The sequence below is a fragment of the Nymphalis io genome, chromosome 8, assembly GCF_905147045.1.
Source record: "Nymphalis io chromosome 8, ilAglIoxx1.1, whole genome shotgun sequence".
Lineage (NCBI taxonomy): Eukaryota > Metazoa > Arthropoda > Insecta > Lepidoptera > Nymphalidae > Nymphalis > Nymphalis io.
Genome location: NC_065895.1, coordinates 5,173,777 through 5,186,494, shown reverse-complemented (window position 1 = coordinate 5,186,494; position 12,718 = coordinate 5,173,777). Strand labels below are relative to the sequence as shown.

Here is a 12,718-nt window from a genome sequence, read left to right as displayed (position 1 = left end):
AATTTGGGAGATCTCGTGATGAGTGCTAATTAGCTTATATATAAATAGATTAATAATTAATTAATTCGGATTAATTTACGTTATCTATCGACAAATGCTCGACATATTTCTGAAAATAGAGTCGTCCGCTTCATGAAACGTCTATGGTTTTTTTTTCAATTGTTGAAAAAAGATTTTGACTCCTATATAGGTTGTGTTTTTTTTTTTAATTTATTTGAATCTACATTCGGAACCGACAATAGCTTACCATTAACAATAATTAATTAATTATGTAAAATGGCGATACAGAGGTGGCTCATGATTAAAAAATATCTTACGCATTCACACATTCATATGTATATAATATTTTTAAAATAATACAGACTACACAAACAGAACATTTATAAAACCAGAATCGTTAACATTTTGATTGATTATTCTTAAAACGTCAATATACAATATACCATACTTTAATTTTTGTCGTTTAGATTGCTGACGTCACAATTTTGATTTTGTAGCAATTGTAATTATGTTTAAAAATAGAAAATACGGATCTTCGACTGTATGTTATAATTAACGAAGCGGTTTCTAATTAATTCGTCTTGCAGTTACTTATTTCTCAAAATATAAATAGCATACTAGATTAAATAAAGTTTTTTTTTTTTTTGTTTACGACTCTAACATCGAATGTTATATCAAGAATGCAAGAATTTTTATTATAATAATTTGTCGTATCTTTTAAGAATTACATACAAATGTTCGATAAAAATCAAATTACTGAAATATTAAACTTTGTTTTGTAAAATAACTCTTGCAATCGTAATTAGTATATTGCTAAATCATTTATAAACTATTCCAATAAAAAAAAACCTTGCAATAGGTATTAATTAATTTCAATTTATTTAAGATAAATTTATTGTTTTAGAAAATACAAGTCGGTCGATATTTTTTAAAACCATTTAATAAAGACCCGTCTAAGACTATATTTATTGTTTTTATCGTATAAATAAAAAAATAACGAAGATCGTAACAGCTGTCCGTTTACAATTTCTTTTATTTCAATTTGAAATCATTTAACCGTAATCTTGAAAAATTTAATGCGGTTGACCGCAAACTGACTTTAGATTTGACGTATTCAAAACTAATTTCTTATCATTGAATAGATTTCGAATTAAAGGAAATTTACTTTATAAAATTCATTCATTCATATCGTCATTCCCTTCCGAGATTAATATTAATCCACTTATATAATTCGAAATGCACTCTAGTATATATGTAATAATGTAATATATAAATGTTAACACGATGCCCTTAATAAATGTGATGGAAGTTCTATATATTATTAACCTTTTAAATATATAAAAACGTGACGTGATTGGCTAGTGTTCTATCAAAACAAGCCTATTACAAAAGTATCAATAAATACGGAATATTTTGTTCTATGCGAAAACATTTATAGATAAGCAGAACACTAAATAGTTATTAAATAAAGTACAAATTGTAAAAACGAGATTTAAGCTTAAACAGCAAATCATAATGTAAAATGATATATTATTTTAAAAAATGTTTTCGTAATTTTTAGATTTTGGTTAATCTTTTTGTTTTGAATGAATCACAAAATCTCATAAAACTGTAAAAATAGCTAATATATACCAGACTCCGTTTGTACCTTTTCTACGAATTTTGTTTTTGGTAATAAATAAATTGTAATTAAATCTAAGCAAATATAAAGGTTTCACTTACTGTAATTAATTCTTGTGAGTGGTTTTATTTGAAAGATACTTTATTATACGTAAAATACATTTTACTTTACATCCACTTGACGTCAGTTTCCTAAACAGAAACAAAGTGTTACAGAAATAACAACACGCAGAAGTTTTATCCGAAATATAAATCTTAAAGTTATAAGAAACAATGGATGAAGCGTGAAAATTAGTCTTTTATGCTTCTTGTTTTACGTTATAAATATATGTCAACGTCGCTAGTTTATAAGGCTGAAAATCGCGTGGTTTTGGTTTCTTTAAAAAAATTGTTTATCATCGTGTAGTTTGACAGTTGGCAGGGATTACTTTCCTGCGCAACGGAAATTAAATCTAATATTTTGTAATACTTTATACCGACGTAAAATTTTTATTTTGATAAGAATATTATATTATATATCATTATTTTTTTTAAATTAATATGGTATTCTGTGTCTTTTGATCGATGACGATGTATAATTCTACTGGATTAAAATATATTTTGCTTTGATTTGACTTATCTATAAAAGAAAGATTGATAGATTGATGCTATCATCGTTCTTACAGGTACATATTTTGAAGATCAAAAACTCATTGATACAAACATTTTGTTTATTTGATATCGTCTTGAACGTTCGCTTAGGAAAGACCCCGGACGACGATGAACTCTCCGAATTTTATGTTGATATAATAAATTATGTCTCAAAATATATGCAACTTATAAATATACTACATCGCTACACTGGTGGTAGGGCTTTGTGCAAGTTCGTCTGGGTAGGTACCACCCACTCATCAGATATTCTACCGCAAAACAGCAATACTTAATATTGTTGTGTTCTGGTTTGAAGGGTGAGTGAGCCAGTGTAATAACAGGCACAAGGGACATAAAATCTTAGTTCCCAAGGTTGGTGGCGCATTGGCTATAAGCGATGGTTGACATTTCTTACAATGCCAATGTCTAAGGGCGTTTGGTGACCACTTACCATCAGGTGGCCCATATGCTCGTTCGCCTTCCTATTCTATAAAAAAAAAAATAAGCTAATGGCTAGCTTAAAGTACTTATCACGACGTCCTGGGTTCGAATCCCAGTTCGAGAACATTTGTTATTAGTTAACTTCCATGCCATCCCATCGAAAGTACTATATGATATAATATTAATGTTTCATCTTAATAAGAAACGTAGAAAACACAAACAATAACAATCTCTTTTGAGATTGGCCGTCTTGGCCGAAATCAGTCAGGACTTCATGTTGAATAAAAATTACTTGATTCTGTTTTGTTCTGCTCATACATATCTTTCAATTTTATACTTTTAGAAACAAAACCATCTTCATTAGATCGCAGTAAATCTTCTGTAGAGATATTTGGATGTAAGTTTTGTTATTTTTTTTATTTAAAAAATCATTTTGGGTCGATTTTATATTTGGTATCCCACAGTATCAGTACATATTATAAAATAAAGTCTCCCGCGTCGGTCTGTCTAGATAGACAGTTCAGTTGTTTTTGATTTTATCGATAAAATAAAAAATCAAAAACTACCGAATGGATTTTCATACGCATGAATGTCAGAAAAAAAAACTTGCCGATACCAGTAAAGTTATATACATATACAATATAAACAAAGTATTATATTTATGTAGAACATTTAAAGGATACACGCATCAATATATCACAGTAAATCAGTTTTCAATATTTTACGAGTAAGATCATAAAATACTTGAATGCGATACTCATTTATGTCAACAGGACAACAAACCGAAGAATACAATTCGGAACAAACACTCGAGAGTAAAATCTCACACCAACTCGGAATCGCGTTTATTTCAGGAATCGGCTGGATCTGATCCAAAAACGAGCATAATCGGAAGCCGGTCACTTTTCCCGCTGACTCAACCACTGAGTAACTCCTCTCCAGTGATTTCGCTTCACATCTCAAAGAATCAGCCCACGTACTATTTTTATATGACAATCACGAACTATTTTTGAGATTCTGTTTGTAATTTACTCGGAAAATAATCATTTGATTAGTACTGAGAATACTTTCAGCATGGATGAAGAAAATTTGTTTTCCTTATTTCATGTTTTGGGAGATTTATTAGATGAATACTTTATATTTCCCCACGACTTTGCTCGCCTTTTAGTAATGTTGTTATATGTTTTGTGACAGTGAAATAAGTTTAGAATGAACTTACGAATATACGATACATATAGACGATTCATCTATAATATTTGAAATGTAAGACGTTGATTACGCACGATAATTACGCATGTATAGTGATGTAAAACCTTAATATAAATCGATACTAGTGGATTTTCGATGATTTCGTTGACAATGTTAAATAAGATTAATAACCGAATACTTGCTCGTACATACGTTACTATTTTCTGTTGTTACACAATCTCTGTTCTATGCCAACTGTTTTCTACGACATTGTCGCTAAAATAATAAATAGATAAAAATATATTTGACGTGTTTGGAACGCTATTCCACATAGTTTTAACTAAGTCGTTGTTAAAATAGTCCGTTTAATTTGCAGTAATAATGTCGAAAATCGAATAAAATAATCCTGAAATTAATCGTTTTATAAAAAAAATCATAATAGTTATTTCATCTATCTTTGAAATTCAATGAATTTTGTTATACGAAACCATTTATTTTTACATATTTTGAATTATTTGTCTTCGAAAGTTATAATATTATCAAAAAATAAATTAAATTAAACAAAAAACTGACAAATAATATTTAAATATTTGCAATATCAAATCAGTTACTTTTGGAGTGGATTTAATTGCTTTATTCCACTTATCTGTCAGAATGCTGACATTAATTTATATTTAAGTCAATAAAGTCAATAAACCTAGAAAAAAAACTATAAATATATTGTTATGATAAGTAATTATAAGTTTAACTTAAAATTTTTGCTCTTTCAAATACTGGAACCAATATTCCTCACATACTTTTAAGGTAAATTTTATATTTATATTGAATCAAATGTCTTACAGAGCGATGCGTCTAAATGCATCCCTAAGAGATCAATCCGCTATGTTAATTTGTAAACATATCACTCAAGTATCAGGTTCGAAGATTCTGATATTTTCCAGAGACATTGTTCTACACTATTGATTAATATGTGCATATTTCAGTTTACTTATTCTGTATATAACCCGATTAAAATTAACATGTAATCAAACAAAATATGTAAAAAATAAAAATAAAACTATTTTATCATTTAAAAAAAATCTACTTAAATAATATCCAACTTCTAGGCAAAGGCCTTCTCTCGTAAGGTTATAAAATAAACGTTTTTAAGCTTATATCTAAGATCGGATAAATTTGAGACATTTACTTCAAGGCACGAAGAGAGGTCGGAATTGTATCCTTGACATCTAATCAATGCACGTTAGATCATCACGGCAAAACCTGTATAATAACTTTAAATATTAAACTTTAAACAAGTTAACAAATAACACAATAACAAATCTAAAACTATCATAACAACAGTGAGTACGAACGAAATAATTGTCGTTTCATCGATATTTCGATCCTAAAACGATTATATTAATATTCACTATTTACTTGACTCAACTAACAATGACACGTACCGAAGTAAACAGTGCCATTTGCATATGTAAAAATGTCTTTCGACTTTTATCGACGTAATTACATGATACCACGTTATATTTTAATAGGTATTTATAGCTAATATTGCGTTTGTATATTAAATACGTAACAAACATCTGTTTTGCTGACGTTGAGTAAAACTCTCGAGATAAAACAAAGATATGAGGTATATTTTAAAAGTCATTATCATGAGTTAAGAGAGCAACATTAGATGATGTAAAACAGATCGGCCTCTGTGAGGCGGATTTGTTCCGCTATGATAAATGTATTAATTCGATTTAAACGAACTTACTTATTTTGTTTGATTCACTGAAACGTAACTGTATTATGCAAGAAATACTTAATTATTTATGTACCTGACCAAAGAAGCGTTCCCGCGCCGCTGCCATGGTTTCGTTTCGTGTCTCACTTTTAATAGAATTTGTATCAGTAGGCTGTGTCATATTTAATGATTCCTGGGACTTTTTCACAGGATCGTCTGGTGTTGCCTGCGCCTGCGCAGCCTGAAGCGCGGCTCTTTCGCAGTTGTCATCTGCCACCTTCGGTACTTTGTACACACTCTCGTTTACTTTACCACCTCCAACACCGTTAGTTTTTTCACTGTTTTCTTTCTGTTTTTTCTTGTTTTTCTTCTTGTTCTTCGGTTTCTTAGGCGTCTTGCCTTCGTGGAGACGGTCGCTAGCGCAGCACTGCACATTACCCATGTCGAGGTGCGAGCATGTCGCGGTTGCTCGGTCGGCGGGAGTCGGCTCGGTCAGTCGGTCGTTCGAGGCGCGTCGGCGTCGGCGCCGGCTCGCGGAATGAGCTCGTGAGTCCCCGGCGTCGTGGCGCCCACCCGTCCCGGTATTTTTGACGTAAACTTTGGATTCGCACTGACCGCCGATTACGCGGATGGCGTCCACGAAGGATCGCACCCGAAAGCCAAAACGTTCACGCGTGCCGAACGCGCTGTCGTCATCGTGCGCCTCGGCCCCCGCACCGCAAGGTCAAGGCGTACTCATTATTCCTCCTGGGCACCCGTCGTCACGCACCGCTCCGTCAAGAAGGCTTACACTAACAACAAGCGAGACCTCAACGCCTTCCTCGTCAACTGCGGCCGAGTTGTTACCCGATACTGTTATCGATCACGCAATGTTTACGTTTAGCTACCAGGGGAACGGTGAAGTAACCAATAGAGACACGATATTTACGGTTGTTATGCATTTAATTAAATCGTGCGATGCATAGAGTATTAACACGGCGCGTATAATATAACTATTATTTTATACAATTTATTTAATATGAATACATTGTAAACAGCGTGCAATGTTTTGTTTTAGTGCGTTCGTGTTGTGCGCGTTATCAGACGCTCCGAGACTGGCGATGACAGATCGTAGTTATACAGTGAGGCGACCACGTGGTGCATATATGCATCGAGTAGTAAATTTAATACGCTGAGTTATCCACGCTAGAGGAAAACGAATAACTTTAATTGTAATCACTTTCTGTTGTATAATTTGAATTTTCGTTGATAATGTTATCGAAAACTCGAATTAAGTAACACGAAATATTTAAAAGATTATTATAATCAACTGTTAGTTATATGCCACAATTCTATTTATAATAAACAGCTATATATTATATAGTCGTTCAATGTGTAAAAACTGATGTCTCTGTTTACAATTAGTCTGGGAACGAAGCATCCTAATCACCATGCCCGTCATAAACGCGACCGATCATAAATTTGAAGCCCTATTTAATTAATTTTTGCTCTACATTAAAAATGAAGCACTTTCTATATAACTGTACAAGGTCTTTCATCGTTTCGTGTCTAAAATAAAATCTAATACATGCATGTAACTATTTCAAGGAATAAATCATTTTTTTAAATTGAGTACGTATTTAATTATTTTTGTCATAACTATGTTGAAACCAATTTTGTTTAAGAGCTGTAAGCTTAGAAGTTTTATTTTAAATACAAAGAACTATAAATGTGGAAGTGTATGTCTTTGGGTGTTTTTTACTCAATCGTGTCAAAAATCCTGAACGAATTCGAATGAAAATGTAGAATAAAGCATTATCAATCGATCTAGTAGCGTCCCATTATGAGTTATGAACGACCACTGGCTTTTAATGGGTACCATCGGTCAGGCTCACATACCGGGTACCACGGCTTTTAATGGGTACCACGTATTCGATAATTTTTACCGTTAATTACCAAACACAGAAAAGGTAAAGTAATATTTGTATTAGTAAATGTAAGACGAAATTTTACATGTTTTATTTTTTCGTTTTACGTCATTGTATATTGTGTTAGCTTGGTAACTGATAAATAGGAATTACGTTTTTTTACTACCCTCAGTGCAATAACGATAAGACACAGTCATATCGATTGTCTATTTTATATAAAGTAAGTAGTAAATGTAAAGTACAAGTAACAGCCTGTCAATATGCCACTGCTGGAGTGAAGCGTGTGGTGTTGTTCAGCCGAGATGGCCTAGTGGTTAGAACGCATGAATCTTAACCGATGATCGTGGGTTCAAACCCGGGTAAGCACCACTGAATTTTCATGTGCTTAATTTGTGATTAAAATTCATCTAGTGCTTGACGGTGAAGGAAAACATCGTGAGGAAACCTGCATGTGTCTAATTTCATTAAAATTATGTCACATGTGTATTCTACCAACCCGCATTGGAGCAGCGTGATGGAATAAGCTCTAAAACCTTCTCCTCAAAAAGGGAGAGGCCTTAGCCCAGCAGTGGGACATTAACAGGCTGTTACTGTTACTGTTGTTCAGGATGTTTCAATACTGGTTGGTGGAATACACGTGTGGTAGATTTTCATCTGACACATTCAAGTTTCATCATAAGATTTCCTTCACCGCCGAGCACGAGATGAATTATGAACACAAAATACCAGTAAACACATCAAAAATTCAGTAGAGCTTGCCTGATCTTCGGTTAAGTTTCACGTATTTTAGACTCATATATTGTTATAAGTATTGTATCTAAAAATAAATGTTAAATTATAAATTAAATTTTAGGCAACAATCATACCTGAAACTGTTTTACACTTTTTAAGTAAGCGCTTTAATTACATATTATTTTTTTCTAGATTTTATGATTATATGCATACATTTTACAATATTATTTTTAATTATTATACTCACACCCGTAAGAAAAAATAATGTTTGTAATTGTATTATTATTAAGGAAAATAATGGGTTCAATAATACTCATACTAAAGAGAAGCCATATATTATATACTTTTTTTAACTTTTTAAGAATGATTATAATAAAATGTATAGAGTTGCCATTGACGAAAATTAGGTTATTTTGTTTGAATTTTATTGAGAATGAAGTCAAATATAATTAATAGTAATCCCTTTCAATATGTTATAGAATAAATAATACAATTTATCTTTTACTTCTTCATTCTTTTATACTTTGGATAAAATTAAAAAGGTTGCTTCGTAAACATGATTTGATCGACCTTTAGTGTAGGTATTTGTAGCGTTACATTTATTCAACAATTTTTATGTAATATTTTATTTTTTATTTATTTTGAACAGTTTTGTGTGTTCTAGAACAACTTATAAGGTGATTACTGGGTCAATATATGGAGTATTATGAATAAAAAGTCTTTCTGAGATTTTCTACGGAGACTCGACTACTGTGCTGGAGATATTTCACTGCACAAGTCTTAACACATTCCGATGAAACAGCCATTCGATGTTTAAAACTGTGAGAGATCAGGCGCAGAACCAACGGTTTTCCGTGCTTTTCGAGGTACGGCAGTGTAAAAATATCAGTTTTCTATCTGTTAGTTGGCTCGACCCAATATTCGAACTTTTGGTTGTAGCTGTTCAAGCTAGCTTGTCTCTAGATCAACAAGGTATCTGTAATATGTTAAGTAGTTTATTGTATTCCTTTTGTGTTTATATAATATAGTACTTACGTGACACAAGATACCTAAAAATAGTTACTGCATAATAATCACAAAACCGACTAACATTATAAATTTATTGTTCGTTAGATCGCTGTTTTATTTTTTTTATAAGAGAAAGAGTGAGAAAGTACGCAATAAAAAAATATATTGTATTCCAATACACTGATTTAATTAGCAAATCTGTAGATGGACAATAAATGTCATTTGTTTTTATTTTCTTGCGCTTAAGCGAACAAAGATTTTTTTTATTAGCTAGCTGAACATCTCTTTTCAACCCCTGTTAAACGTTATTGTTCCGCCCTCGATCTGATTTTATATTTTATGTTATATATTTCATAATATTTCTCAATACATGAGCTATTAAATGCAAAACGTCTTATTTCAAATCGGCCCTGACATTGCGCGTTCAAACAAACAAATAAACTCCTCAGCTATATAATATTATTAATACATTAATATATTGGGTTACGCTTTTGATTCCAAATTTAGAGTTTAATCTCTGGGTATTTGGGTGCGTGTGTCGCAACCTTTGATGGTCAGGAAACCGGGCCACGCGGGCTTTTAACGTATCGATGCCGCCTTTCACACCGAAGCGACATGTAATGAACAACTTTCGGTGATGAAGTTACTGGTTTTTGTATCGAGACAAAATAATTTTTAGTACTGATGAAAAGTATTAAAATTTTCTTTTCACTTGTTATTTATATAAAAGATAATTTAGTGGTTGTGTTTCGCGCAATCGAAACTGACTTCGAGTCTTACTTATGAACATTGCTTAGCGGCTGTTAAGTAAAACATCGATTTCGCTCTTTCTGTCATTACTGATTTGATATTCGAAAGAAGAAGACAAGGGATTGTTTTAATAATTAGTTACTAAACAACCTTTATATGTAAGGACGTAAGTATTTAAACACAGGCTAGAAAGGAAATAAAATTATGTATTTATAAATTGTTTTAAAAATATATCATAATGTTTTTACATAGTGGTATTAATTGTAAAAACAAAACGAACGTTCGTCGGTCTACAAGTCAGACGATTTAAATAGAGGCTATAAATTCGCCGGCGCCAAATGGCGTTAGACTATATACTTTTATTTATGTTTTACAACATTTTATTTATTTAAAACTCAACTTATAACAATTAAAGCGCTTACAAACTCTGTGCATACATGTTAAACTCTACTGTTCATTTGATTTGATTCATTGCGCTGAAATGCTTAAATAAAAACGTTACATACACACTAATAAATAAATTGCACTAACACTAGTTATACTTTAAAAAATAAGATATTTTGCATTGAAAACGTCATCTTAAATGGCATTTATAACAACAATTCACTTGTAAACTAAATTTACAGTTTCCGTAGACCTCTGACTGGCGTGACCGAGGATCATTTTGTTCGTCTGACAGCTACTTCACGCTATAAACGTAATTATGACAAATCGCATGGAACCAGAGATTTTAACAGTCGCTCCGGTGGGCGTTTTGACCTAACTAATTGTCTTGATTCTGATATTCTAGAAATTTAGCCTCTAAAATACCAGCCATCTTAAACGAAGATCGCAGTTTCAAATATGTTGGTAAACCTAAGCTACTGTGGATTTTGCTAATAACATATTAGAATAAAATGATTTTTCAGATAGCGAGGGAATTTGAAAAACTTAGAATTATATTAATTACTACTTGACTTAACTTGTAAGTCACACATGTATATTATATATGACTTACAAGCAATCAGATAACAAATTATTATATATTAAAGTTACTTTTTGACTTCAAAAACTCCATAGTATATCAATTACTTATTTTATTTATTTATATTTTTATTATATTATATTTTTTAATTAGTAAAATTAGTAATTGATATACCATAGTATATCAATTACTAATTATTATATTAAAAAATATAATGAAAATTTATTTATTGATCCATTAATTTTATTGATAAAATTTCAAATTTTTATCATCAGAACATACAAGGTGTTTAAGAATAAATATATTTTAAGTTCAAATTACTTACCTCAGTATCGTTTTCCGCAACTGCTATTGCGATATCTTTATTTAAGTGTTCCTCTCCCTTGTCAAATTCTCTGTCCAGTTCTAATACTTCTAGGTCAAGCTGTGGCGATGACTGCAACTCCTCAATACCTATAGAGTGCTCCGAGTCAGAATGATGAATATTTTGAGTTGGCATTTTCAGGATGAGGGGACGAAAACTTAGGCGAGAAATTTCTGGAAAAATAGCACAGTAACACTTACTTAAAACGTTATGACATTAAATAATAAAATTTATTTACGACATACCTCAAATAAAATTATAAATTGTGAAGGCAATTATTAATATTTTGCACAAGTTGTTTTTAAATAGTATTTTATTGAGACGTAAGTGCATTGTTATATATATTTTTAATAATCTTTCAAGAATGGCTGAAGAAAAAAGATTAATTACCAAATTTAATTCATTATCTGCCACTACAATACTATTATAATAACCTTGTAAAATCCATGAACTTACCCACGTAAGTTATTAAAATTATAATACTATTTCATTTGCGTAGGTTTAGTAAACGAGTTTTGCTTAGTAACCTTAACCGATTTATTAAGAACTATTATAATTAATGATATAAAGCTAATGTACTCACTTTTATTTTCAGCCTTTTTCAACGATTTACAAGCTTCTTGAACACTATTTTGGCCTTGGGTTGCGTTAGAACAAATTGGTCTAATTGTAATTTTATGGAGGCCACTGCCAGGTAGGAGCGTAGTGACTACTCGTTTCGGTCTTTCTCTCTCGGGACTTCGCTGATATTGTTCATATACTTCGTCAGCTTCCGCATCAATATCCATTAAGCATTCTTCAAATTGTTCAAAATGCTCCAAATCAGAGTCCAGTTCGCTCCTCGAACCTTGAGAGTCTGGTCTATAAAATGATTCAGAATTTCGTCTGCTACTCGATGGTTTCGGTTCAGGTGACGAAAAACTCCTCATGACGACGCCCTTGCTCTGACTACTCCGAGGGCTTGTCTCATTTTGTGGAGCGGGAGAGGAATAACTTCTCGGTAGTTGACTTTTAAGGCCTTGCATTCTACGTTGCTGTTGATTTGCTCTATTCGCTATTAAACCTCTGCCTCGACCGCTGTCAGTTAGAGGTAGCTCCTTGCGACGCATCACAGTACCACTACTTGAGACGTGTTTATCTCTATGGAACCTCCGTCCAACTGGACTGGGAGTAGTCCATATGTAATTTTACCGTACCTTGCGCGTGTCTACTTCGTAATGATTGAATTACTATATCGAATAGCAAGGCCGGGTGCAGCCAGGTGATATATAATATGATAAGCACTGCCGATCACGACTGATTTACAAACACTGTTGCTCCACATTGAAATTTGATTAGCCTAATAGACTTTTAGCCCACGCAGACCATTGATATAATTCGTATGGTAATCA

At 32.1% G+C, this 12,718-nt stretch overlaps 1 protein-coding gene across 6 annotated transcripts in view; it reads right to left on the bottom strand.

Annotated features, from left to right (window-relative positions):
• Positions 1–12,451, bottom strand: part of LOC126770281 (NAD(+) hydrolase sarm1) — an 88,522-nt gene extending 76,071 nt beyond the window's left edge. For 3 of the 6 annotated variants that reach the window (XM_050489594.1, XM_050489595.1, XM_050489596.1), the window contains exons 1-2: positions 11,911–12,451; positions 11,289–11,500 (exon numbers count right to left, since the gene is read on the bottom strand). In XM_050489594.1, coding sequence (XP_050345551.1) covers positions 11,289–11,500; positions 11,911–12,436 — 738 coding nt within the window. In that variant the 5' untranslated portion in view covers positions 12,437–12,451. Of the gene's footprint in view, positions 1–5,696; positions 6,424–11,288; positions 11,501–11,910 lie in introns of those variants that run through there. The other 3 variants (XM_050489597.1, XM_050489598.1, XM_050489599.1) reach the window with 2 other exon arrangements.
• Between the last annotated feature and the right edge of the window lie 267 nt (positions 12,452–12,718).